We start from the raw sequence: 27,490 nt of genomic DNA on the forward strand, positions 1-27,490 counted from the left end.
AATTAGAGAAATAATTAATTTCAGTGACTGAGGAATTAAACTACTGGAAATCCCTCTCTTTGAAGGATAGAACAGAGAGTTAGTGAAAAAATATCCTTAAATAGACAATAAATCCAAGATAGAAAAAAAAATCCCTTCCGAGGAGAGATTATTATCGAATTCTGGTGCATTGTGAACAGCTAATTCGAGGTGACCTTGAATACCGTTCCTGTAGCACAGCCAAATCCTAAGGTTATTTGAGAAGTCTCCACACTCCTGATGCAGAGTAAGTTATATTTAAATAATGATAAGAATAATATATGTTTGACTTCACTGAAATTATTCATAGTGTAGGTACTCGTATAACTGCCAAATAGCATTTGCTAATAAGGAGATACTTGATGCACCTCTATCCATCATAAGAAATTGATTATTTTCAGTCAGTAAGATTAGCTTAGAAAAAAGCTAAAAATATCAGCGCGAGTTGGAAAATACTAGGCCGATACAAATGGATTGAAAGGAAACCAGAAGTGTTACGCCCTCATTTCACCCCAGCTTCTCCAGTAAGGTCCGCATCGATACACTCGCAATAAAACACGTTCGGCCGATTTCCAGGAAAGCTGTGTACTCGGCATTCAAAGCGAAAGAGGACACTGCCCTTGATTGGAAAAGTATATTTTATCAGCTTCATTAAAAGATAATACGTCCATGAATAGCATCCCAAAAGTGCAGAAGGGTAGACTGAAACCATCCATCCCATTATTAAGACCAGTCAAAATATTATGACAAAGCCAAGCAAAACTTGGGAATGAGAACCTGGGAAACTTGGGAATGAGAACTTGGGAAAGGGCTATATCAAAATTTAGGGAGTTTTGAGACAGTGGATATGCTGATAAACAAACTATGTTAGCAGTAAGTGGGTACTCCTAACAAAAAATACTCAAACGCCAAGGATATGAACACTGCCTGCAATATCCCTGTGATAAAAATTTAAGAACCTTCATAGGTATTCGAGTGGCAAAAAATAGCCGGCGCACGTGACAACCTATTTACGTCGATCAGAGTAGAACCTACTTATTAGGAAACGTTCCATCACTTTCCCACCCACTTCCAGATCATTCTATAGAGAGTCAATGAGGGATGCGACCCAAATGGCAAGTCAGCGAGATCATGCCTCTAACCTACTCGTAAGACGGATACTGACAAGTTTAACAAGTTTATGGGTACCTCACAGTGATAACTATTAAAGTCAACATTAACCCACGACTAATTACGGAATAAAATTACGATACGAATTTTCTAAAGCAAATATAGTGCACGTAAAGCAGGAAAAGAACAAGTCAGGCATGGAATGGTCGCAGCACAAATAATTTTACAATACAAGTTCCCTTTTCTTTTAACATAATAATCGATTGAATTGTCTAGCAATATTACTTTCTGTGATAACATAAAAAATAGGTAAAAAGAATAAATGATCGCAGCGTTTGGGAAATTAAAGTATGTTACTATGGCTTGGATAGTAAATTGGTTACTTATACTGGTTTATAGTGACTAGGGAACTTGAAAAGTAATTCCTTTTTGGGGTTCGAACAACAGAGCATTGAGGAATAGGTCATTACGCAGGTCACAATTCCGCGTCCCTTTCCAAATGGGCTCTCTGACGAAATATTAGGAGCCTGTGTGCATAAAATAAAAGCGGATATAAAATTCAAAGATGTGGACTGAATTATTTCATGATATACTGGAAAAAATAACCACAATTTTCTTGCAGCTTCACATCCTTGCGTTATGACATGATGTATCGATTGTGTTCGAACTTTGTTCGCTATCAAGTCACTGTGCACATAAGAGAAATGTGTATATAAGAGAAACAATGAGAGACATAAAAATATGGGGAAAACAATGACTTCTACTGACATGTTCAGTTACGCCAGAGCTCGATGTTTGAATATTCCAAATCCAATAAAAGTTATATTTATCGTTATAATCTGTATGGAGGTTACTTAAGTTACGTATAATTTACTATAAGCAAACCCTTTAGTTAAAAGCAATATCACAGCTTTGATGCGGAATTGCACTTGCAAAGCAATCTACATACATTGGAGAAGGAAAATAAAGGAGATTCATAACCGGGCTTCACTTTCAGTGGACCATAAGCCATTCCCCCACCTCATTTCTCTGTCAACTTCATTTAGATTTGGATTCTGGAGGTATCATTGGACGTGAAATCGGTCAGTAAGGAGTTAGAAGCATCGATGAGTAATAGTCCGTCTTCCGGACAGGAGAGTGGCGGATGTTTCCTCGGTGACACGAGGGAAGAAGAGATGCGGCACAGCCGGAGGGAAAGGGAGAGAGTTGGCCGACGATCACGAATCGCCAACTGGGTAAACCGGCTGCCGCACCGCGGACTTCTTTTTTATTACTCCTCCGTCGAATGCGCCGGCGCAGACAGTGGAGGGCGCGCGCAGAAATGGGGCCAAGTGCTCTCCTTTGGGGCGAGCGAAAAGGGGGGAAGGGGAGTGATAAGGGGGGAAGTAGCGACACTGACCAGCCAATTCCCCAACATCAACCGCCAGAGTGCATTCTGCCGAGCACCTAATTTTTTCCACGAAGACCGAGGGCGCTAATTTTTCGTTTCCTCGGGCGTAAACACCAGTGCAAGTCGAGAGAGGACGTACCATCCCATCCACTGGTCCTATTTTGTATGTTTACCCTAAAGAATTACTCGTTTCAAAAATTCTAAACATTCAAAGTACATGGAGTGGGCCTCTGTCTACATTTACCACCATCTCAAACATACAAAAATTTTACATATGCAAAAATACTGGGGTAAAATTTTGCGATTTGGGATAGATGTCGACTAAGTCCCACCCCACAAACGGTGGAAATTGCGCGGAAATACCATAAGTTTTAAACATCTACTATACCGCGAAAAAAGACGATTTTAACAGGAGTGGTGCGTCCTTTTAAACAACGTAAGAAAATATGGACTGCGAAAACAACATGATTCAATTACTTGCACAGGGTGCAAGCAAACTGATACTAGTAAAAAATTAACATATTCAACATGTTCAACATTTTCGGTTATTACACTTACTTTTTTCAAACTTTTCACCTTTTCCATTCCTAAGGAAAACAAATGTAGGTAAATATGTTTCCACCGATGTTGGAAGGAAAATGAGCGACAATTTCTCTACCCCTTAAAGCCTACCACTATCTCCGGCGCTTTGTAAGTGAAACTCATACGTACACAATAAGCCATAAACTCATGCTACTTCGTCTTTGTAGGTTATCGAGTTTCACTTAACCCGTTTTCCAAAGTTAATCTAGCGACAACAATTTTAACCTTAAGGCTTTTTGTGTGACAGTATGAACCCTATTTGCGTGTATTTTTCGCCACCGAAAATGTAGAGGGAAACAAAATTATGTGGAGTGAGGCACTTGTAATGGCTAGGATGCAATGGTTACACCCTAACAAACGAAAAGGAAAATCTCCGAATCATTCTTAGATCTTCTTAGAAATAAATCTTAGCTGGGCACCTTTACAAGTAGAATAAAATCCAAGAATTTAATAAAAATCACACTTAAGATCCTTCACATGCATCGCTATCGCGAACCCACACGTTATGGTGCCTTTTCCACCAATAAGTTTAAATACCGAAGGGTTACGTATGGTTAAGGAAGTACGTTACGACAGATTGGCCTTCGCCTTCGTCAAGATCGGTAAAGTGAAGCTGACTGTGTTAGAGGGCATCGTTAAAACAATGAAAACAGCTAGGTGTCGGCCTCGGCGTCACACTTCGCCAACTCCAATCCAATATCAGTAAGAATCACAGATGAAAATAACTCCAATAGACAAACCAGTTTCAAGCATCAAAAATATTATTTGATTAGCTGCGATCAAAAGATAGACGGGAATCAGAGTAAGAGAAAACGAATTTTGTGCTAGCGTAAATAAACACGAGAAGAAATTAGTGAAAATAAGACCAATTTTAGGCATTTACGGACCTTCTAAGATTTTTAGGATAAAAATTATAATTCGAATAGACCTCTGATTTATCAGCGGTGGTAGTGTGCGAAGCAAACTAAAAATTACTAGTTGCCAGAGTATAAGAGCAAAAAACAACCGTCATCAATTAAATTCAATTATTTTCTTTAGCTCATACACATCACGAAGTTCTATTTACGATTTTACCTCCTTGAGCATACTCTCGCAAGTTTTGACTGCAATTGCGGTTTATGTTTCCAATTCAAGCACGTGAGTTTAATAAATCAATAAAATACAACTATGATTCCATTAATTAATTTACTCTTCGCCGCATCCAAGACAGCTCTTGCTGATCCACGTTCGTTCCAAGAAGTTTCGCGAACCTCTGTACTGGAAAAAGTCATACGTTGGTTGGCCTAAAGGGGGAAATTCACCAAAAACCCCCGAAAATTTCCACGCGAGAGGGGGTGTTGAACCCCTTTTCCATCCCACGCAGTGCGTTTCCATGGGGGGTAAGAGGGTTATAGCCCCCCTTGGGTATCCAATTTACACCAGAAAAAGTTGCGATTGTTTTCTAATCCCCACTACTGCTTGTAGGTTAACTCCCATTTAGCCCTCTTGTCCTATTCTGGATCCGTCAAAGTATTCCCATGAATGACAAAGGTTTTTTTTTTTAAACAAAAGTCATAAAAGAGAAGGAGTTGGAGTAGGCGCTAGTATGGCTCACGTCATGGAACTACTGCTCGCTCACATTAATAACGGGCCTAAAGAGCTCACTCAATACGCCTCTTCGGCATAATCATTACGCCTTGACGCATTCTTCACCGGATCGGCACGTGAAGACATGCAGAGATATGGAATTTCCTAACAGTACTCTCAAGAGAAAATGGCGATCATTTCCAATGGTTGTGGTTTTAAGATGAAGAGAACTTAAACAATACAATCTTGCTTTCCAGTAAAGACAATGACAGATTAAACGTATTCAATGAAATTGCAGATAATTTTCAGAGGGTAATGCCAAAAGAATAGCCCACACGATGATTCACATAAATGAATACATGAATGAATAAATAAATAGACCGCAATATTATCTCACTAGTAAGCTGATTACATGAATTGTCGTATTTCTCACCGATACGGAAAAGGTGTTGACGGAAAAATGTAGAGCTTTGATTCCTTGCTTCATTTCGCACAAAATCCTCTATGCTGGGTTAGTTCACAAATTTTTGATAGTGATATACTTTTAAAAAATAAAGAGACCTGTATTTATCTATTCTTCGATTCACTGCTGCGCGTCGCCTACTTCTAAAGCTATTACCGGAGAAAAATCGACGGCCTTTATCAGTTCGCACACTAGTTGATGACGTCACCGACTTATGCCGAGCGGGTCGCCGCGTCTCAGCTATTGCTTGGCCTCGCGCAAAGAACTCGCTGGGCTCATTGTCTTTTCCACTCTCGTGAGGGATTCCATCTTCAATAAACGCCTCTCCTCCTACAAAAATGAGTCGAAACCCTAATGACGTCATAAACTTATGAAAAGTAGGCGGCAAACTTATTTTAATATAAATTTACGAGAGAATGCATGAGTCAGGAAGATTATATTTTTTGGGATTAGTTGTACCATCCGTGTCTATACTCACGTGAGCGATTTTTCGCTATATAAAAGCTTATCCCTCAGCGAGTACACGACCCATTGCTCTGATGACATCATCAGCCAGTAAAAAGTGGGCAGCAGCTTTTTTTATGTTTTGAGCAAAATAGAATAAGTCTAATTAAGGATGATTTCATTTTCAACGTATCTTCCCCTTCCTTCTCCGAATTATTTTAATGAATAGCAATTTCGATTGAAGCGAAAGACCCCATTATAATCTTGAATTATCTGAATTCTCCCGCATGAAATGTGACAACAGGACCAGTAACTAAAATTCAGCTTTAAAATACCTCGGAGCTATAAAAAAATAAATGAGTTGATATGGAAAGTAGACTAAATACAGTGAAAACGGAAGGATGGCATTGGCAGGTGAAAGCAAGGAAGAGTTCTGGAATGTATCAACACACTCTGAACTAAAAACAGAAGTTTTTTCGAAAACGAACTCGTTTATAGGACAGCATTAATTGGGTCCTTAAACTACACTTCGAGAGAAAAAAAAGAAGAAGCGATAACAAAATCAGAGAAAATAGAAAGAATCTAATGATCTATTTTTGCTATGGATTCCTTTAGCATTTCCAAGGACAATTCAATAATACATATTGATAAATTATGATAGATATCTTGTGGCAATAGTTGTTTTCTGTGGACCCATTTACTAATCTTCTGCCAATTTTTCTACCAAGGGCGTAAATGCAGCTTTCAAAGATGTGATAAAACCCTCAATGTAAATAAATACCTGAAAATCTTACGATATGTCTTTAGCCGAATACCACCGATAAAATACATGAGACCCCTTCACATGACTAAAATATGCCTAATATTATATATTACCAAGCAAGAGGTGAAGGGACTATTACAAGCTATTAAGTTATCCGCCAGCAATAGAGTTTGCATAAGAAAAAAGTTCTTATGCCGCAGGCTTTAATTGTTTACATTAGAACGGATAAAAATTTTTAATATCTACAGAAATGGAATAAAAGTAAAATTATTCGATCAGAGGGTTGATTATTTTAAGGATCATTGCTGAATATAATCATTTGTAATAAATATATAGTAATTCAGAGGGTTGCACTGCCCCAGAAATAATTGCTACCGACTAATATTTAAATTGACGTTTTCGACAAATCCTCCATAAATCAAAATGCTCCCAAAATGTCCATACTTCAACACCAAAGACATTGATATATAATTAAAAGAAGAGATTAAAAATTATTTCACGGCTATCAAGGCACCATTCCGGATTAGTTAACCATCGTCTAATTCCGCATGACACCAACAGAAAACAGTCCTTGTAGTAAGAAATACAGAAAATATTGTGCAAGTTTTTCTGCGAGAGTTGAAGCAAATCTTTCACGCCACACCTCGTAAGAGCCATGGTCGGCAACAGTGCAACAAACAAGAAAGGTAAATAAGGAGCGCAACAGATATCAAACAGACAAGAGGTCACCGTGTGACCCACTCCTTGTCCCTTGGCAGGAAATCCTGCTCTTCCCTTTTACCGGACATCTGGTCCCGACTCAGCCGACGTGAAAGCTCTCACAGGTATTCGATTCTTTCCCGCGGAATTTTCCAGAGGAAGTTTCACTCCCGAGAAAAGTGGATTAGAGTTCCTTTTTCGAAGATAAATACGACTTCTCTGCCAACATTAACACAGAGGGAGATCGAAAGTGAAGAATAGATACCATGAAAATGTCTTCCACAAACAACGAAATAAGACGTGGACTGATATCGTATCATGTCACACTTTTAGACTAGAAAAGTGCGGGGATACTAATGGAGTGGTGGTGTAAATATTGAGTAGGCACCACTTAAATACGAAAACTGTATAATTCTCCAATGTTGGTCAAGTTGGTCGGGACTAAAGGCCGCAATTTAGTCTCCCTTGCAGAGATACCCTCCATCCCAAAACTTACATATGCATATTCCCTTCCATAAACTTGAATTAAGATGAGTATGGCTTTCCTAAGACTAATTGCCCATATTATAGGCAACCAAACTTCATATAGATAGAATTTAATCCATGCAGGCATAAGGATCTTCAAACAAATCTATAGCACTAGCTACTAACACTCATTACACCTTAATGTGGTGCTTGAGCAGGTCGTGGAAATCTCATGAAAAATGTGACATGCGACCAGGGATGCCGACTTACAAAAAATAATGGGGGGGGCCCAAACCGGGGATTTCGCCCCGGGAAATTTTATGAGTAGTAAGTTTTAAGTTTCTTAAGCATTTCAGAAGAGTCATATGATCAACATTAGAGCTCTTATTACTCGAATCTCGATATCTGGATACTCCGTGGAAAATCGACAAACTTGACACATTTTTTTCTCCCACCCATAACGAATTTTTGAGGGGGCTCGTGCCCCCTCAGGCCCCATGGAGTCGGCGCCACTGCATGCGACAAACTACAAGACATATGAGACAAATGAATCCCAACCTTTAGAGTAATATATCAAATCATAAAGGACAGTTTTAGGCCACGAATAATTCCAGAATGAGAGAAGGAATTGTAAATACAAAGACAACAAACAAAATATCGACGTGAAAGACATCACGGAGAGTACGATGGCACAAATCGCGGCGGTAACAGGTGCCGGAGCGCCGAAAAGCCGTGCGTCGAAATCGGAGGACCGCAAGGAAATGAAGACGAGCGCGGAATGGCTGATGAGCTTCCAATCACGATGGAGAGGCGAAAGTCGCCGAGGCGAGGCGACACCTCAGCGCCATGACGCATCCAGAGGAATTTCAGACGCCAGGACAGGGCCAGTGCAATCGATCAAACACGCTCACACAGCAGAGGAATAGGAGAGGAGATAGTACATCGACAGACGAAGGCGGGGTTTCAAAATTCAAACGGAAAAGGTGACCCCGATATGTGAGTGGCCGTTCACGAAATTCAAAAGTACCACGTTGATTCTGATAGTGGTCTAGCCGAAGGAATCCTAGATTCCATTTAACGAACACTAATGCGCCGTGAGATTCTGAGCTTATATGGCAGAGAAATACGACTTCTTCACTTCCAACGACCGCGTTTTCTGTATCTTTTCGTTAACTAGAAATTTTACACGCTCACAATCCGTAGTCAACAACAGGTTAAATGTGATATTATCAAATTTTTAAGCTCGAATAAAATAGGGTTTACCTCACTAAAGAATGGTAGGACAAGCATGAATATTAAGGATCGAAATGGTCCCTTCATTCATCGACACTTCTTTCATGAACGGTAACATTAGAGCTATGAGGCACTTGTTAGTTATTAGAAAAATTAAAGCAGAGTATACACGTTTATGGTAATTTTTTTGCTTGGGGGATTTGGTTTTAATCCAGCGCCGCGAAAATAGTTTTTAGATTGGCGGTATTTTTCATTGGGAAAGGCAGCTTTATTAAATTTGCTGTTTGAATTTACACTTCTTGGCCCGCCGCGGTGTTCCGTCAAGTTTAAAGGGTGGCGAAGGAAGAACTGCAAACATACAAGTACCCAAAACATTTTACCTGGAGATATGTGTTAACATTTTAAGTGTTATCTATAGGGCATATAACGTTATATAGTATTAGATAATCCAATTTTAATACCCACCCCGCCTGTCCTTATTACCACAATTCATTTGTTCTAACTTTCGGCATAAGGAATATTTTACTTCGTTCCATCCAGGGACCCCTTCTCCTTTTATCTTTTCATCCAATTAACCTATATTCTTTCCCTGTATCACGGTAAGATAACAAAAATATTAAAGAGTTATGAAACTCCAAGGAAAAAAAAACAAGAGCTATTATGATTAAAGGCCTAACAAACAGTTATTATCAAGTAATCACGCAAATAAACTTCACTAACTCTTGATTAACTTTGTGGTATTCCATTATAATTTTTCCTGGATATCACATAATTACTTATACCACTTCTTTTTTACAGAGCGCAAGTTTCAATGAATTATCATCATCTTCAGGCGTAAATCAGATTATGATAATTCATTGAAACCCGGTTCACGCTCTGTAAAAAAGAAGTGGTATAAGTAATTGTGTGATATCCAGGAAAACTTAATCGCACAAAGCCTAAATCATTAAGGGCAGAAACTTATCACAAAGGGACAGAATCAGTGGGAATGCTAGTCACGACTGAACTGTTGGAAGCAGGAGGCTAAGGTGCGTGCAAAAGCTCACGCATAACCTCCAGAGTCGTCCTGACCCTTGCCTCAACAGTTTTAATCGCCTCCCTCCCCCACACTCCGCGTCAACGGACGATATCACGATGGTCGCACGCGAAATCCACGACCCGCGACATGCAGCGTGTTCGCCACAGTCACGCGGCACGTTTCCTTTTCAAAGAAACACTTGCCTCACGCCAGCCGTGTGCACACTTTCTCCAGCACCTCCTTACCCATGAATACTAATATTCGCTATGAATGATGAAAAGGTAGACACTTTCGAAGACTCCAGGGCTTCCCACTAGAAGAATCACAAGAGTATGTGCTCTTTATATCGCCTAAATGTGCAAAAAATACCTCAATTATTTGAAAACTCGCAAAAATATATAGCAAATCAAAGAAGAAGAATAAAGATAGCCATTGAAAGTACTCATTCTCAAGGAATACGATCAGCATCGCTGACTAATCAATGTCAAATTAATATTACTTGTATAAAAACGCCATCATATGTATAATTAAACAACGTATCATTTCGGGGACTGTCTCGTTTAGGATGGAGGAAAACACTTATATCCTTTAAAGCCTAAGTCGATGATATTATTAAATCGGCACAGTTAAGAAATACTATAGGAAAATTAGTCATTAAAGCTGATTAATCGTGCCAAAACTTTCTAAAGGCCGTTTTACACGGGGAACGTACTCACACAATCTGACGTGTTTACGAAGGCGCAGTCATAATTGCGTCGTGTAAAGCGATGAATTGCTAGAACACATGCGAGAATGCGTGGACGTGGGATGGCAAAATAGCCCCTTCTAATTTCTAATAATAGTTCTAATTTCGTTCATGCATTCGCGCAATTCCACGCCATTTTAGAAATTAATGCAGTTCTAACCTACGCTATTCCGTGATCCGTGTAAAACGGCCTTTAGAAAAGGAAGCCCTTACTATGAAGTTCCATGTTTTCAACACCCTACGACAATTCCAAATACCTAAATAAAGGAAACCGTGAAACACAACCAGTTATAGACCAAAATTCCAAGGCATTCACCCTGTTTTTGCCTTCAATTGTGTTGAAATGAAGTAAAGACACACATATGCGGCGCAGAGTCCAAATTCCATTAAATTTGAATCGTGACCTACGTTAAAGTGGCCCCATCTAGTTACTTATAGCCCAGACTCTAAAACCTTTTCTATAAACTCCAACATTTAAAAGCAATATGAGAAGTGCTTTTCTGTACCATACAACACGATAATCCGCACTTGAGCCCAAGTACTTTCTTCACTCATTAATTCAAGATTTCTTTCGCGAATGTTCTCTTGTTCCTGAACATCTACTCACTTATCTCAATGACCATCCGAATATTTTCATAGTTCTGCTCGCTTTCCCTCTACGCAATAGCATTGCGGTGTGAAATTCATACACTGCTCTCCAAACTAAGGAATATTGAGACACCTATTTTCTGCTTATTAAAATAGCAGACAATTGGATAAAAAGAATATTAATTTATGGATGAAACATTTCCTAAGAAGTAATGCAATATCCCACGATTTTCGACTTCTGAAGCACGAGTGGAATTTTCCCCATTTAATTAATTTCCGATTTATCAGATATCGATGAATGAATAGATAAGGCGTCTGAAGAAATGCTGAAGTTTCGGCATAAAAATTAGTCCACTGTTGGGAAAATCAAAGGATATTGCAATCTCAACTGCGTCCAGCAAACTAAAAAAAAAACGCGTCCTTTGGCTGAAAAATGAGTTTAATATAGCTCTCGTTACGTTAGAAGCACCATTATGTTGCATTAACACGCTGGCCTGTATGACAATGTTTTCTGATTAAATTGTATAACAAACTTATCCTGTATTCTAATGCCAAGTACTTTAATGTAATTTTGGGATAAGCTGTGACCGAGAGCCTTGTTTATCATAAAATATTTTACATTAACTGTCCAGGCTCACGTCAAAAACTTCTTAAAGCATAATAAGTACGAGGAGAAACTTACTAAGAACTAGGTGATAACCTATGACTTGCGAGTCACAACCTTTCAAGAAACCTGAGAATCTTATGAAATATTCAATCGTCTATAACTGTATGGAACACCTGCTACTAGTGAAGAGGAGCGCTTGGTCGTCCTTTCTTTCCCGTATTAAGGAATGTTCTTTTTCTCACAGAATGCGCGTAGGCACTCACGATTCCTCAAAGTAGCCCGTGACACCCAAAAGGCTTGGGAACGAGATGCCATTAACCACAAAAATATTGGTAATTCCTCTCTCGTCGAAAGGGGAAATCCGCCGGCTAACGAGTTCAAATTACTTGGGACCCAGAAATCACCCACTTACGACTCCCTCATGACTCTTAATGAGGCAATTACGTGACGGAAGAAGTACCTGCGCCACGTAACCCCACCCACCTACATATACCATTCCCTCGTTCCCCAACGGTAGTAAATGTAGTCCTTGCTGGATATCCAACTTCCAAGGAAGTCGCAACGACAAAAAAAGCACTTGCCTGAAGAGAGATAAGAGGAGTTACGCGCGTAATCAAAATCACAAAATGAACGACGGATAATGGAACATAACCGGACCGAGTCCAAATTTCCCTCTAATTATTACATTAACTTCATGGAATTGCGGTAAAAATTATATCAAGAGGCGTTCAGATTTTTATATAGAGATAGATAAATTGATTTCAGATTTATGAACATCACTATCGAGGATTATTCTCTAAAAGAAGATGTAGTTGATGGTAGAAACCATGTAGAAACCAACAAACTCAATACAGTTCCGCACTTTATCAAAAAGTAACTCAACTTTTTCGATTTCGGGGTTTTAAACTGTCATTTGCCACTGAAAATACAGAATATTCCGGTGGAGGTGATCGGGTTATACAGCAATAAGGGGATGATTAGGAGAGAAGAGGTGTGGGGTAACAGGACGGAGGAGAAGGATTCCTTGACTGTACACCCACTTGAGAGTGACGGATTGCATCGTCGAATCTGGTCGTGGTTTTGAATGTTAATGAAGTGTGGAAAGGTAAATTTATTGACCTAACTATGCTGTACATGACGTTCACACCATCATTTAATTTTCCCTGCAGAAGCAAATGTTTTCTGGCTACAATGTAAAAGCATTAAGGCATGACAGCATGAACTATTATATCAATATTGAGGCCAGAAGTGAGCAATTTTAATGAATACCGGAGTCTTAATAAATATTTTTTTTTCAAATGTATGATATAGTCTGATGATTAGGATAAATTTTGAAGCAATCACATGAATAGCGGTGAAATTGACGAAGATTGGATCTTTTACTACACAGACCATATGCAAAGAGCACAAAGGTTCGGCAATCAATGAGAAGGAAGCATAAAAGGAACCCGTTTTTAAAGCTTTGCTTTTTTATACTCACTTCGGAAGAAAATGCGCATTTATGGTCCAATACAGTGAAAATTTGAAGAATCAGGCATTTCTCCTGACCATACCTTCGCTGTTCTTCGGCAGTCTCTCCACGTCATCGCGTCAATATTATTTCATGCAACAACAATATTTTAGATATCATAATCTTCCATTAGTTGCTATTGATAAATGCTAGCTTTAAAAAAGTTGAAAATTATTTCATCCAATCATCTATAACATTAAATTTCCGCCAAGCGGGAAGAGAGGGCAATATCCTCACTGAACCCGTGTAGTTTTCCGCTTGGCAAAAAAAAACTTAAAAATAAATAGCGATAAAAAATGCCTCTCTTCAGTTCGCACAAAATTCAGAGTTACAGATTATTATTGGAGCGAACGCTGAAAGTGATCCCTCGACAGGGATGGAATTTATGATAGCGTGATTCAGGCTTTACAATCGCAGGCCCCATTCCCAGTACGGTGGCTCCCTCCTGCCCCGCCTCCTACGCTCAGCATCGCACGTAGGCAGCAAAGAAGAGCCCAAGGGAACTCGTTTAACGGTCTCCATCGCGGAGGCGTCGCGCGGGTTATTGGGTCGAAGCCGCGACTACATAAGATTGGCCGGGTTGCGGTAGACACGAAAAAAGAGACCATCGGCCGGGAATTCCATTGCCAGAGGGCGGAAGCTTAAAAAAAGAGACGTTTTCGGCGAGGGGCCGATGCATTACGTCTCCGCCGGCCAATTCTTACGAGAGACCCAAAGCAACAATCTGTAGACGAGAATATTGGACGCAACCGAGATGATCTCGCGTGAAGGTTTCGTTTCTGCCTCTCCAAGATGCTTATCGTGAGCGCAGTAAACCATGAGCGGCTTCCAAGGAAATATCAATGCTTCCCTTTCGTAAAAAAACTCTCGTAAGATTTGTGTAAGATTCTCTGATAATAATAAAAATTTAAAACAGGAAAATATCATAATCCATGATGAAATCAGTTCATGTTATGTGTGAAATTCTCCTGAAACACAAATACTTTCAGGATAACCACAGGCAATCATTCCAGAGACGAACCTCCTAACTCTGCCAAACTTGTATCAGTTATGTAAACCTCGAGTCTTAAATGTTGATCGTATAGCCGGCTAAGACCAACGTCCATTAATAAAAAGGCGAAATTTACATAAGAATTGCCTTGATTTTGGCAAAAGAATTTATGCATCAACGGTATTTTTTTACCGAGTTCTCGGGGTAGGCGTAAAAATATCTGAAACACGTCAATTCTGAAAGCGGCCTGAATTATTGAACGCGTGCATTATGTGGTAGCTTTAAAGGCCGTTTTACACGGTACACGGAATTGCGCAATATGACGTACGTGAGAAGGCGCAATCAAAATTGCGTCGTGTAAAGCAGTGAATTGCTAGAACACATGCGAGAATGCGTGGATGCGAGACGGCAAAATAGCCCCTGTTCTAATTTCGTTCATGCATTCGCACGATTCCCCGCCATTTTGGAAATTAATGCAGCTCTAACCTGCGCAATTCCGTGCCCCGTGTAAAACGGCCTTAAGTAAAATGAGCTCCACTTGTGAGCTGGATGCTCAATATCCAGAGCCTATACACAAATCTTTTTTAAAACAGTTTTTTTAGTAAACCGCGGTAGCCTAGATGGTAGAGTGTCAGCCTACTAACCATGGGATCATGGGTTGAAATCCCCGGATAGCCTAACCGACAATCCAACAAAAATCGTGGCAACAGAACCCCCAACCCTGAATCTACCAAATTCACAAGTTTATGGCATCCTTTGTGGCACTTCACTTATGCAATCTAACCTTCGATATAAGGCACAGAATCAAAGAAGAAACCCAACCGGCTATCTTAAAAAAGAGAATTTGACGTATTCTACACACTCTGTACACTCGGAGAAGTAATTGACCCATTAACAGGCATATATCATACTGGCCAACAGTTGTAGAAGGATTCCCAGAATTATATTAGCCTCATGCAACTATACACAAAAAAGGCTGGGAGCCATTGGAGACTCATACCATTCGACTTAGATTTAGATTGCATGAGAAATTAAGAACAGATAACCTATCTTTAAAAAGACACGGCAAACGTAATATTAGAACCGTAGTATATTTCTTGTTGCGACAGAACTTTAAAAGATGAGTAGTAGAGCCCATCGGAGAGGCATACGAATTCGCCTTACCCCCGAACCATAGAGAACCTTAATAAATACTAGGTCGGAATCAGGTGGTAAAATCTATCACAACGCGTACCGAACTTTTTTGTTTTCTCGTATAGGATAGCGGCTGGTATCCTAATACTTCCAGTCGCACGCCAATCGACGCGGTTTGCGTGGTTACCATGATTGAACTATGCACAAAGAAAATTCTATTTTATTTTATTTATTAAAGTATTCTTTCGATTGAGATGAGAGGTTTTGCATGGAGTGTTTTAGAATGATTCTGACAGTATTCTCTTCCTTATTGGACTTCCCTCTCAAATCTTTGCTCATAGAGTTACACTACCATTGACCTTCAATTACGTGAGTGTTGCGCTCATATTTTTTATAAAATTTTATTCAAGAAAACGCTAGGTTGTAAAATTTATGTTTCCATAAGAAATACGATGCTTGGAAAACGAAGTGGGACAAGAGGCATGCAACGCAAAAACCACGGATACATGACACAAAGTCTTCACGTGCTTCCTGAATAGTGCCATTGTCAGAAGACGTCTTACGTTCTCTGTTAAGGTATTGAGGGTGGAAAAAATCGGGATATGGAGGTGAGGACAGAACCACGAGCGAAAAGAACTCATCAAAAGCGGGGCGCGACACGTGCGGAATCTGATCACACCTGGCCGCCGCGGTGCATCTCATGAAAGGCTAAATCTATGAGAAAAGCTTCGCCCTTGGGGAAGACGTGCCAAGAATTGACAAGTGCACATCCACCGACTTGGGAAGCACGGAAAAGGCAATAATAATTAGGTCACAATGGAACTTCGGTCTACGTCGCCATAGTATTCACAAAAAAGAATGTCGAACATTATAAAAAGCACACGGAATATAATACTATTGATTAGTACTATAAAATAAAATAAAACAAGCAATGCCACAAAAATTATCCCAATCATGAAAAAAATAAAATGCGTGAAGCGTCATTTTTTGTGAATATAACTAGTAACAGGCAATAATAAAGGTAACATGAATCAGCGCAAAGACCTGATAGCTTCCTATTGCCAATGACGAACTATAACAAGGTTGGTGAAGCAAATTAATTTATTGCCACACAGTCAAGCGCTTGCAATCACATTTTTCTAAAAAAATAAGCACCTTCGGAGATTAAAAACTGACCACAGACTAATCAATTGGCAACAGCATACGATTAATTGGTTCCAGTACCATCGATCGAATTGTGTATATTTCTCAAACGTGGGGATAGACACGAAACGGATGATTGCTCATTCTCGCTATTAGCAGGAGCTAATGAATAGTGAACTGTTGAATCAAGCTATCCGTTTTGAATAGTAAACTAATGATTGGGAGAAACAATCAATAACTATCTCCAGTAAAACGAAACGTTACAATAAAAATATTTATATAGCATAAAATTAATTGAGAAGAAATGGAAAAACATAAAATTCTGAACTTTTAAAATTTTACACAAGTTTCCCATCCAAAATGCTCGTGTCCAATATCCAACGGTGGCGGGGATTTTCCATGACATTTTCGATACTTACTTAGGTTTTGGCTTGACAATTTAGTGCATCCAGTAGACAACATATTATAAAAATAATAATAATTGAGTATACTTTATTCAATGAACCGTAGAAGTTGTAACAGTAAAACAATTTGCACATTGGAAAGGAATATTGGTACTCCAGTGATATTTTCCATATGGGTTACCATCTTCAAGATTATCATATCTCGTACTAGCATTCAGCTAATCAAAAAATAATATGATGTTACCACCATATTTACGTTGTTTATTCACCGCATTCAATCATAGTAAGTCAATTGACGCAAATGGAAAATTAAACATGATGAATCATCATTTACTACAAATACTCACAGTACTAGGAAGTACAAAATGCGTTTTACCTTGGTTTCTCTTGATACTTTCACTAAGCAGCAAAGCAGTGCTGACGTCGCGTCCACCCCTACCCTTGAAACAAACAATCCCCGACCTTATTCATCCACCGATCCTCAACTTCGCAAACAGCCTCATTTGTCGATTCCCTCATTTAAATACCCAATCAACCAAGCGTGCCTTCCGAGATGAATTACCAAACCAAGATGACTGAACAAAATATGACCACCAGTACCACCCGGAATTAAGTCAGGTTAAAGCGAAAAGGAGGAGAAAAACAAATGCGCGGCGTCTTCATGCAGAACCGTCCCTAATGTGAGGGAGACGTTGGATGAGTGCTGTTGGTCGGTGGATACCTTTGGATGGGATATCATCGCCCACGTCCCAATCCGTAACTCTCACAGGGGCCGCTCAGGATGAGTAACAGTGGTCTGTGTGTGTGAAGGGGGTGGGGGAGAGATGGAGGTGGAGGGGTGGGTAAGGGGCGCGTGTCCTAACGGGTGATGGTGAAACTGGCGAGGGGTTGGCTATAAGGGACCGGACGCCGATCATCGGCGAGGATTACCAAACGGAAAGCGCTCACGGTAACACGGCATACCAGCGGCAAAACGAACGGGTTCCTCATCGCCCCCTTTGAGTAAGCACGCCGCGGACCATTCGAGAGAGTTCTTCAAAGGCCTCCAAAGTTAGTCGGTATTCGTCCCTCCGACGACGCAGTGACTAACACGCGGTGCAACGAATTCTATCGATCACGAGACGCTCTGTTACCGGCAGTGGGGAAAAGATTCTAGGATACTCCTGAAGTGCTCTTCAATAAATTGGATTCGGATCCATTCACGAAGGACACTGCTCCTCTCCTCACCAAATCGAGTGCATCATCGTAGTGGGATGTACAGTGAGCGACCAATCGTGAGGAAAGGAAACGATCATCAATTGCAAGGGATAGATACTCCAGTGAAGAATACTGAGATGCATTTTGTAAGTTGTCATTCCCGAGCGAACACGTAAATCCAGTGAGCATGCAGGTTGGGCGTGGTTGCTATTGTGTTGGCTTCCCACCTTGTGATTTCGAGTTCATTTCCCGGTGGTGGAGATTTTCCAGAAACTACCCTGCTTTAGAACTTTGTGGCGGGGACTTCGAGTACAGCACTCCGTCCGTCGAACGGGACGTTCAGACGCCTTTGCCAGATGCATGCGGTGGTCCCTTTGGCGCCTTTCCTTAAGAGCAGGCTTATGCCGACGCCGGGTTTCTCATCCTTCCCTACCAGTAGTCCTTCCCTTTTGTTAAGTAGGGTGAAACTGACATCGGCTGTCGATTGCGTTTTCAAATATCATACCATGCGTAAATAAATGTGGGGACTTAACCACGGCCGACTAAAGAGGCGATATATGGCGCAAGTTGCACAGTAGAAAAAAAATGGGGGGTAATTAGGGGTAAAAATTTGGAAGATTTAGATTTAGATTTTTTTAACATGGAATCTATCTTCCGGCGGTGAGGTAGTTGTTACTATTAGGGGGGCCGGGTCATCAGCATGGAGGGGGATAGACAACCCATGACTAAAATAATTAAACATTTTCTCTACTGACCCCAAATACGAGTCTTGATGATGTCACTCTGTTTCTAAAGATACATATTGAAATATTATGTTAGATAATAATCACTCGGGCTCTTATTTCCAAATATTTTCGTTGAATTAACGAGGCCAACAGACCGTAAATCTAATGATGAAGGCGAGATGTAGATGGCGATTGTTTTCTTCGATAAGGAGACTGCAAGATGACGAAATAAATTCATATTTTGAACTAAAACAGAACTAAATTCACTATCGATTGATTAATATTGTGGTATTCCATTGTAAGTTTTCCTGGATATCATAGAATTACCTTATACCACATATTTTTAACAGAGCGCGACCCCGGTTTCAATGAATTATCATCATCTTAATCATTAATAAATTATTATAATCATTAATTTTTATATTCACTAATTATAATCGTATTATGAGTAATTGTGTGATATCCAGGAAAACTTACAACAGAACAGAATGAATACAATTCCTTTGCCTCGATCGAGACTACGTGGAATTTGCCTGTCAACGTAAATTATAAGTATAACATAGTTATCCTTATCTCAGCAAGGATTCATGTAGTTCATAGAGCAAGGCTTCATAGAGTAATAAAAAAGGAGAGGCCGACGATGAATTTCATTTTCGGGAAGAGGTAAAATTTTGAAGGCAGGTAAACCCAAAGCAAGAGATGAGTAACCGCGAAGAATGGATATTACCATGGGAACGAGTCGAATCTCATCTCCCAATATCGAGGGCTTCGTCACGGGGCTTTTCCGAACGAGTGGGCCGAGAGAAGGCGAGGCGGGAAGGCTGTGTGAAAGAAGGGAGGGATAGAAATCCCCGGTGAGCCAGAGGCAAGCTTTTCGAGCGAAGTGAGTAACTACACTTAATAGGTCAATGCGATAAACGAAATTAATGTTTCAGGGTTCCCACTTTAACTATACTATGAAATTCACGGTTTTTTCCAGGTTTTCACGGTCTAAATGTCATAAAATTCACGGTTTGTAGATAAGGCATTTTAGGCAGAAATATTTATCACGTAACAATAATCATCAGCCGCATGTTAACTTCAAATGTAACAAACACAACAGATGCCTTGAATGCAAAGGCAGCAATGACAGTGCTATCTCTAATGGCGTCACCTATCGTTAGCAAAATTCATGTCCGGCTAAAGGGTGTGAGTGGGAAAATGGAGAGAGCAGGGAAGTGAAGAAGTGCCTGATTTTTTTTGCCAGGATTAACGTCTTCCAATCGCAGGCTTAAGGTCAACGTGCTGTCATGGCTCACGGACCAATTAATAGTTGCGCTTTCAAATACACGTGTGCAGGTAAATGGGTGGACAGTATTTGCACGTGACTCGGCCTTGAAACATGATCGAAATATCGATTTTTCTTTAATTCCGTCTATCGTAGTTCTACAATCACGTTTGAGAGATTTCTAAGGTTTTGTGACGAAATTCACGGCTATTTCCAGGCTTTTTCACGATAGACGAAATTCACGGCTTATTCACGGTTTTAAGGTTTTCACGGTTGAGTGGGAACTCTGTGTCAATTTCATCAATTTTTCAAAATACAATCCTCATACTGTATTTGATCGACTGTCAGTTACGAAAAATTATTTTCACGCCTCGATTTCTGGAAATTGTATTTGAAATTCTGGATTTTTTTCGCAAGCTCTTATGGAAATCCTAGCAAACGCAGGGTACGGTGGCAGCGGGGATATGCCCTTGCCTACCTTATCGAAGTTCACGGGTTTGAGTCCCGTCTGGATAGGCTGCTCCTATCCAGGAATGGGTGTGTTTGTGATCGTTAGTTTTTGTTTCAGCCCCCGATGTGAAGGCCTCATTATGCTGTTTTCGGGGGTAATTGAGATAAAAAAGGCACAAGAAAACGTTGAAACTCTAGAAAAGTCTTGAATAATTCATCCAAAGAAAACTGACATAAAGTTCGTCATGTCATAAGAATCATGATAAAAATAAAATCTAAGGAATTGACTGTAATATTGTTTGAGCTATTAGCAAATGAATGCTGTAATACAAGTCAAACCAGGTTAGTTTCATTCTTCAACTAAAAAACTATTTAATTGCAAGATCATTCCAGGGAATATTATTTATTTTTTTACTAAAATGTGAAATTGGAGCAAATTGACTTTGTTGCACTGTCCACTCTCTTTTTTTTAGCGGTGAATACTACTCAGTTACATTTTCAACGCATAGCGTCATCATCAACGAATCAGATTAATTTGACCAGAATACGATGGTTTACGTCGACACGTGTAGTAAATTAAAATATTCGCCGTTTCAAAGAAATTTACGATACAAAAAATTCTATGACCTTCCATCATTATGCTATCACAGACACAGTACAACATGCATGTGGATATTCACATCAAGGCCAAAGTTAACAAAGAGTTACCATAAGTATACTGGTATGATTCTCGGACAAGGCACCGAAAGAGAAATACTAATTGTTGATTGCACCGCGCATCGATAGCGCGGCAAATGTTTGAGAAAGGATTAAATGTGTTCACTACAAACGTTAAAATCTACTACGATGAAAAAGAATGTGAAGTTCAGCTTGGACAGGTTTAGCCAGGACACTGCCAGAGTCTCATTATATCACGACTATGAGGATAGCTATAATTTTAAAACCTTAATTGATTACCACACGAAGCGATAAAATAAGAAAAATATACTGCTGAACGTATGAATATAGGAATTTTCCTTTATGCAAATAATTAAGGGAATAAAAATCCCATCTAATTACCAGGAATTGATACTAAATATATAGGGTTTGAAGCGATCAAACTTCCTGTTCATGAAATTCTAAAGTTGCAGAGAAGAATCATTTTGGAAAATGAGGAAATACCAAATGTGATCCAAAAACAGTGGGATGATTTTAAATTTAATTTAACCATTCCATTCCGAATGATACGCATCAATTCATAGTTTCGGGTTAAACAAAGACCAGCGATATTCATCAAGAATACTCGTGACTGACAAATAGCTAACTTATAGGTTTGATTGAATTCGCGTAAAATTATTTCTTCACATTCATTAATTAACGCGTGCTTTCATAAAAAGGTACGATATTATATGCATGAAAAACTAAAAAATGATAATAAATTTAAACAAGACGAACTGCATGCAACTCGTTGAAAGCCAAAAAGGACGACAGCTATGATCAAATATAAATACAGATGTCATATATTATACTGAAAATCAATATTTTATCTGCATTCTTTGCTAATTAGGGAAAAATATGGAACAGAACGCCATAAAAAACGCTGAATGTCCAATAATAGCAGTAAATATCGTAGGTACCCTCATAAAAATTGACATAAAGGAATAATGATTTGAAGTAAAAGAAGAAATGGTGAATTTTGAATGATAATTTGCGTATGATAATGCAATCAAAATTGTAACGGTAGATTCCAACTAACTTCTCAATAAAGTTGTAGGTTACTAGACAAATTGACATAAATGAATAATGATTTGAAGCAAAAGAAGAAATAGTGAATTTTGAATGATAATTTGCGTATCATAGTACAGTGAAAATTGTAACTGTAGATTCTAACTTACTTCTTAATAAGGTAGTAGGTTACTCGCGAAAATATGCACAGCGATAATGTAAAGACGGTATCACCGCCTAATGACAATAAAAGCGTGAGACATGATCCGCAGCATTTATTTTATAAAACTAAAATATCCATGTACGCGTTTTTTGCTGATTCGCACCAAGAAAGTAAATTAAAATATGTAATTCGAAGATTTTACACTTTCCCGGCGAACAGAATATATAAACTTTTACCGGGATTCCGCGCGGGTAAGATTTTGTGATTCCGAGAAAAGTTTACGAATGTAATTCGAAGTGAAAAATTCTAGTCTTCAACTGTTACCGACGAATGAATTCCTTCCCGGAGATAGCGTTATCTCGTGACTGGGAACTTTTTTTTATCGAAGCAAAGTTAGGCAATTTTTAAAGACCTTTATGATGGAGACAGCTTGAGTCCTGACCAAGCTCAAAGAAATACTCTTAGTTAGAGGGTAATGCACAGTTTCGCGCAGTTATCACGAAAAAATAACATTCAAACACAATCAAATTTTCGCATTCCACAGGGTCATCTCTAAGCTACGCTTGTGATTAAGAATGTATTTATTATTTTTTTAAATGTAAGATTTGTAGATATTAAACATATTCCTCGAATCCAACCAGGTGAATTATTTCACATCTGAAAATGAGTGCAATATTTTTTCGGTGCACAGCGGAAGTAGAGGAGTGAAACACAGCTCTTTCCAATGTTTAAAATATATCTATCTTGTTTGAACTCTTATAGAAACCTACCTTAATCGGTAGAATACTTTAATAATAATAATGCTTTGATCATGAACGACACATTACAAATACGAAAGTAAAGTTAAAAAATAAAATAATGTTTTAAATGATGAAATCACTTATTCTTAGAAAAGTACTTTGCTATATCTTTCACTCTGAATAATTAAATGCAACACTTTGATGCTTTAAATGATATAAATCTTTCAGGTAGCTTAAAAAATGTCATCACCCATACAAACTGATAGAAACATGAGGATTATAACATATCGCTTATTTTATTTCAACAGGGCAGGGTGACGAACTTAGCAGAGCTATGATCATTAAGCACCCCACCTAGTTGCGGGACATCCCAAGGAGACATAAAGGAGGCAGCTGAGAGCAGAATTATAGAAGATCGTCCAACATCCCATAAAATTCAATACTGAGCCGGTTCGAATTGGGCGGAAACTGCAAGGAGTGAATAGCAGAACCTGGCAAGATGAGTTCGGCAGTGGCCGCCGGGGGTGCCCTACCCCTCATCGCCAACGCCGCCTCTTCGGTGGTCGGCGCCGGGCTCTGGTTCGTGCCCATGCTGGTCGCGGCCATCACGTACTTCCACTATGAGGTCATGGACCCTGAGGCGAGACCTATTGACGTCGAGGAACTCTACCCAGAGTATGACTTCATCATAGTGGGGGCCGGATCGGCCGGAGCCGTGGTGGCCAACCGCCTCTCCGAAATGCAAGACTGGAACGTGCTGCTGCTCGAGGCCGGCGGAGACGAGACTGAGATATCGGACGTTCCCGTCCTGGCCGCTTACCTCCAGCTGAGCAAGCTGGACTGGCAGTACAAGACGGAACCGCAAGAGCACGCGTGCCTGGGCATGAAGGACCAGAGGTGCAACTGGCCGAGAGGGAAGGTGCTGGGAGGCTCCTCGGTGCTCAACTACATGCTGTACGTCAGGGGTAACGCCAACGATTACCGTCAGTGGGAAGCGGCCGGCAATCCTGGATGGGGCTGGATGGATGCCTTGTACTACTTCAAGAAGTCCGAGGATAATAGGAACCCTTACTTGGCTCGGACCCCTTACCATTCCACCGGAGGGTACCTGACCATCCAGGAGGCGCCGTGGCACACCCCATTGGCGCACGCCTTCGTGCAGGCGGGCTCTGAGCTTGGTTACGACATCCGGGACATCAACGGAGAGAAGCAGACGGGGTTCATGGTGGCGCAGGGTACGATCCGTAGGGGCTCGCGGTGCAGTTCGGCCAAGGCCTTCCTGAGACCCGCCCGGCTCAGGAAGAACCTGCACATTGCCATGCACGCCCAAGTGACCCGGGTGCTCATCGATCCCAGAATGAAGAAGGCGTACGGCGTGGAGTTCCTGAGGAACGGCAAGCTGAACGTGGTGAAGGCGAAGAAGGAGGTCATTCTATCCGGGGGCTCGGTGGCATCTCCCCAGCTGCTTATGCTCTCTGGAGTGGGCCCCAAAGGACACCTTCAGCAACACGGCATCCCCGTGATTTCCGATCTCAAGGTGAGAAAGCGATCTTAATATATGCTAGAGCTTTTACTAAAGTCTCAGCGAAAACTGCCAACATTGTTGCAAAATATTGTAGTAAATTCCTAATAATTATACGGAAACTTTGAAAAAAATCTTGAAAAAATGGGCAGTTTATGCCAGGAAAAACGTTTTTGAAACTTGGCATTTATCGTAAAATTAAATCGGTTGATTCACATAAAAGTAACGCATAAATAATTGTAAGCTGTAATTTTTCATATTTTTTAACGATCTAAGTTACGACTTATCTAGTCCGCCAACATTCACCCAAACTGTAAGAGTGATATTAAAATAGATTGAGAAACTTTGTTAATGAATTGCACAGTTTTGCACGTATTTAAAAGGTTTTCAAGTTAAGTGAATATCCTTTGGGAAATTTGAGTTCACGTTGCACTTTCATGAACAATTATTTAAATTGGAGCACTTTCACTTTCCTTCAAGCAGAGGGCGTTTTAAACTCATTGAAAAATGAATGAAACCAATGCAGAATATATTATCAGGGGGAGAGAAAATTTTATCTTTAAAACGTAGCGGTCAATGATACCCATAAAATCTCAGTCGGGCAGAATAAATTTCATTTGAAGGACATGTGTGGAAAATTGATCCCCTTATAATGACTTTCTATTTTCCTTCTTTCAGGTCGGAAAAAATCTTCAGGACCACATCGGCCTCGGAGGCTTCACATTCATGATCGACCAGCCCGTTTCCCTGGTTCAGAGCCGCTACGAAAACGTGCCGGCCGTCCTGAAGTACGCCATGTTCGGAGACGGACCTCTGACCGTCATGGGCGGAGTCGAGGGCCTAGCCTTCGTGAACACAAAGTACGCCAACACCAGCATCGATTTCCCCGACATAGAATTCCACTTCATCTCCGGATCCACTCAATCAGACGGAGGGCGACAGATCAGAAAGGCACACGGCATAACCGACAACTTCTACGACGCCGTTTACCGACCGATAAACAACATGGACACTTGGAGCGTGATACCAGTCCTGTTGAGGCCTCGCTCCAGGGGAGAAATCTTGTTGAGGAGCAGAAGTCCCTTCGACTACCCCCTCATCTATCCCAACTACTTCTCCGACCCCTTCGACATGGCAACCCTCATCGAGGGCGTGAAGATAGTGGTGGGACTCAGTCAGACTAAAGCATTCAGAAAGTTCGGGACAAAGATGCACAACATCCCCTTCCCACCCTGCAGACACATCACGCCGTACACGGATGAGTACTGGGAGTGCATGATCCGACAATACTCTGTCACGATCTACCATCCTATCGGGACGTGCAAGATGGGACCGTACTGGGACCCTGACGCCGTGGTCGATCCGCAGCTGAAGGTGTACGGAGTGGAGGGTCTGAGGGTCATCGACGCCTCCATCATGCCCACCATGGTCTCCGGGAACACCAACGCGCCCGTCATAATGGTGGCGGAGAAGGGGTCCGACCTCATCAAGGAATACTGGGCCAACAGGCCGGTGAAGAGAAGACGGAGGCTCCTGAATCGCGTGGGATGGACGAGGAGGAGACCCAGCGCTTTCAAGAAATAGTGCAGTGCTCCCATGTTTAATCCAAGGTTTTCCCCCCAGACGAACTTCCAATGAAGCTACGACGAAGCCCTGCGACTTTTGAGTAGGCCTACGAAATAAACGACTGTGAAAAAAGTTTCACGGGACAAATAATCCAGCGATAGGATGTGATCGGTGGTTACACGAAAAAGTATTTGCGGAAAGAGGTGATTGTAATTTATTTATCAAGGGTTTAAATAATGTGCACATTATTTATCATCAAAAGAAGTGAAATAAAACAAACCGAACGATTTAAACAGTGAGAATATGTTTAGAAGTAATTATGACGCCAAGGAAATAAACAATTAAGCCGTGATGTGTATATATTTATCAACGAACGGAACCACTAGGCGATAAGCATTATAAACATAAGCCATGGAAACAAGTAAATACTGAGATGCAAGTAACGGAGTGAAGTAGCTTCGAATATAATTTTTTTGCGAGTGGAACTCCGAATGACGAGCGGTGATGTGAAAAATATATATTCATAAGCTTCGTTCATGGGTTGAAGAACACGACGTAATTCATTTGTTCCACGATGGAGTCGAGAATTAATTGTAATTAACGGCTGCAAGGTCTTTTCACAGGACAAGGCAGTCTACTCACAGCTTGAGTTTATATAAGCACCATCTGTGTGACAGAATGAAATAACAAATAAAATTATTTGAAAACACACCCACCTTAAATTATTCATTCATTCCAATCCAAGTTCTAAAGATGCAAATATTTCGAAGAAATAAAAACATTGCTTTACGCAAGCAGCCATCTAACGCATGTTTCATAACTAATAGCGTCTCACTCATTTTTATTACCTCATGTAATATTATTTCGAACGAAATTATTACAACTACAGCCCCACGATGACACAACATACATCCTTAGCAACCCCTGTGTGTATATTATTTTTCTGCGTGGTAGGTATATAAAAAAGTTTTTCTTATATTCTACTTACTGTTATAGACCCTCGATGAATCAGAATACGGATACAGTACCTTCTGCTCGATAACATTATTATGGTCTCACAGACCTCCGAGGGATTAGCTATGAATGATAATCAGCTGCACTGAATATTTGGAATCTTTTCTTCCGTAGAAAGTAACTACATTTATCGAGAAGGACAGCGAACGCTTGATTTTGATCAGCGGTAATTCAAGAAAAAACTCCACCATCAGAAGCTGGAGTCAATGATACATACACATAATTGAAAATGACCTACTAACTCTACGAAATATGCACAAGCGTTACCT

The 27,490-nt window shown here is 40.3% G+C and overlaps 1 protein-coding gene across 1 annotated transcript; it reads left to right on the plus strand.

The window, feature by feature from the left end:
* Positions 1-26,886, plus strand: LOC124155099 (glucose dehydrogenase [FAD, quinone]). The gene is made up of 3 exons (XM_046528836.1): positions 1-265; positions 23,428-24,656; positions 25,320-26,886. The coding sequence occupies exons 2-3, from the start codon at positions 23,619-23,621 to the stop codon at positions 26,223-26,225; spliced, it is 1,944 nt and encodes a 647-aa protein (XP_046384792.1). The 5' UTR covers positions 1-265; positions 23,428-23,618; the 3' UTR covers positions 26,226-26,886.
* Positions 26,887-27,490: the final 604 nt, after the last annotated feature.

Source organism: Ischnura elegans, chromosome 3 (genome assembly GCF_921293095.1).
Source record: "Ischnura elegans chromosome 3, ioIscEleg1.1, whole genome shotgun sequence".
In the NCBI taxonomy this organism is placed as follows: domain Eukaryota; kingdom Metazoa; phylum Arthropoda; class Insecta; order Odonata; family Coenagrionidae; genus Ischnura; species Ischnura elegans.

Excerpts from the sequence above, each read along its gene's own strand:
- LOC124155099 (XM_046528836.1), top strand. The coding sequence starts at position 23,619 with ATGAGTTCGGCAGTGGCCGCCGGGGGTGCCCTACCCCTCATCGCCAAC. Across the intron at positions 24,657-25,319 it reads CCGTGATTTCCGATCTCAAG|GTCGGAAAAAATCTTCAGGA; the intron begins GTGAGAAAGCGA and ends TCCTTCTTTCAG.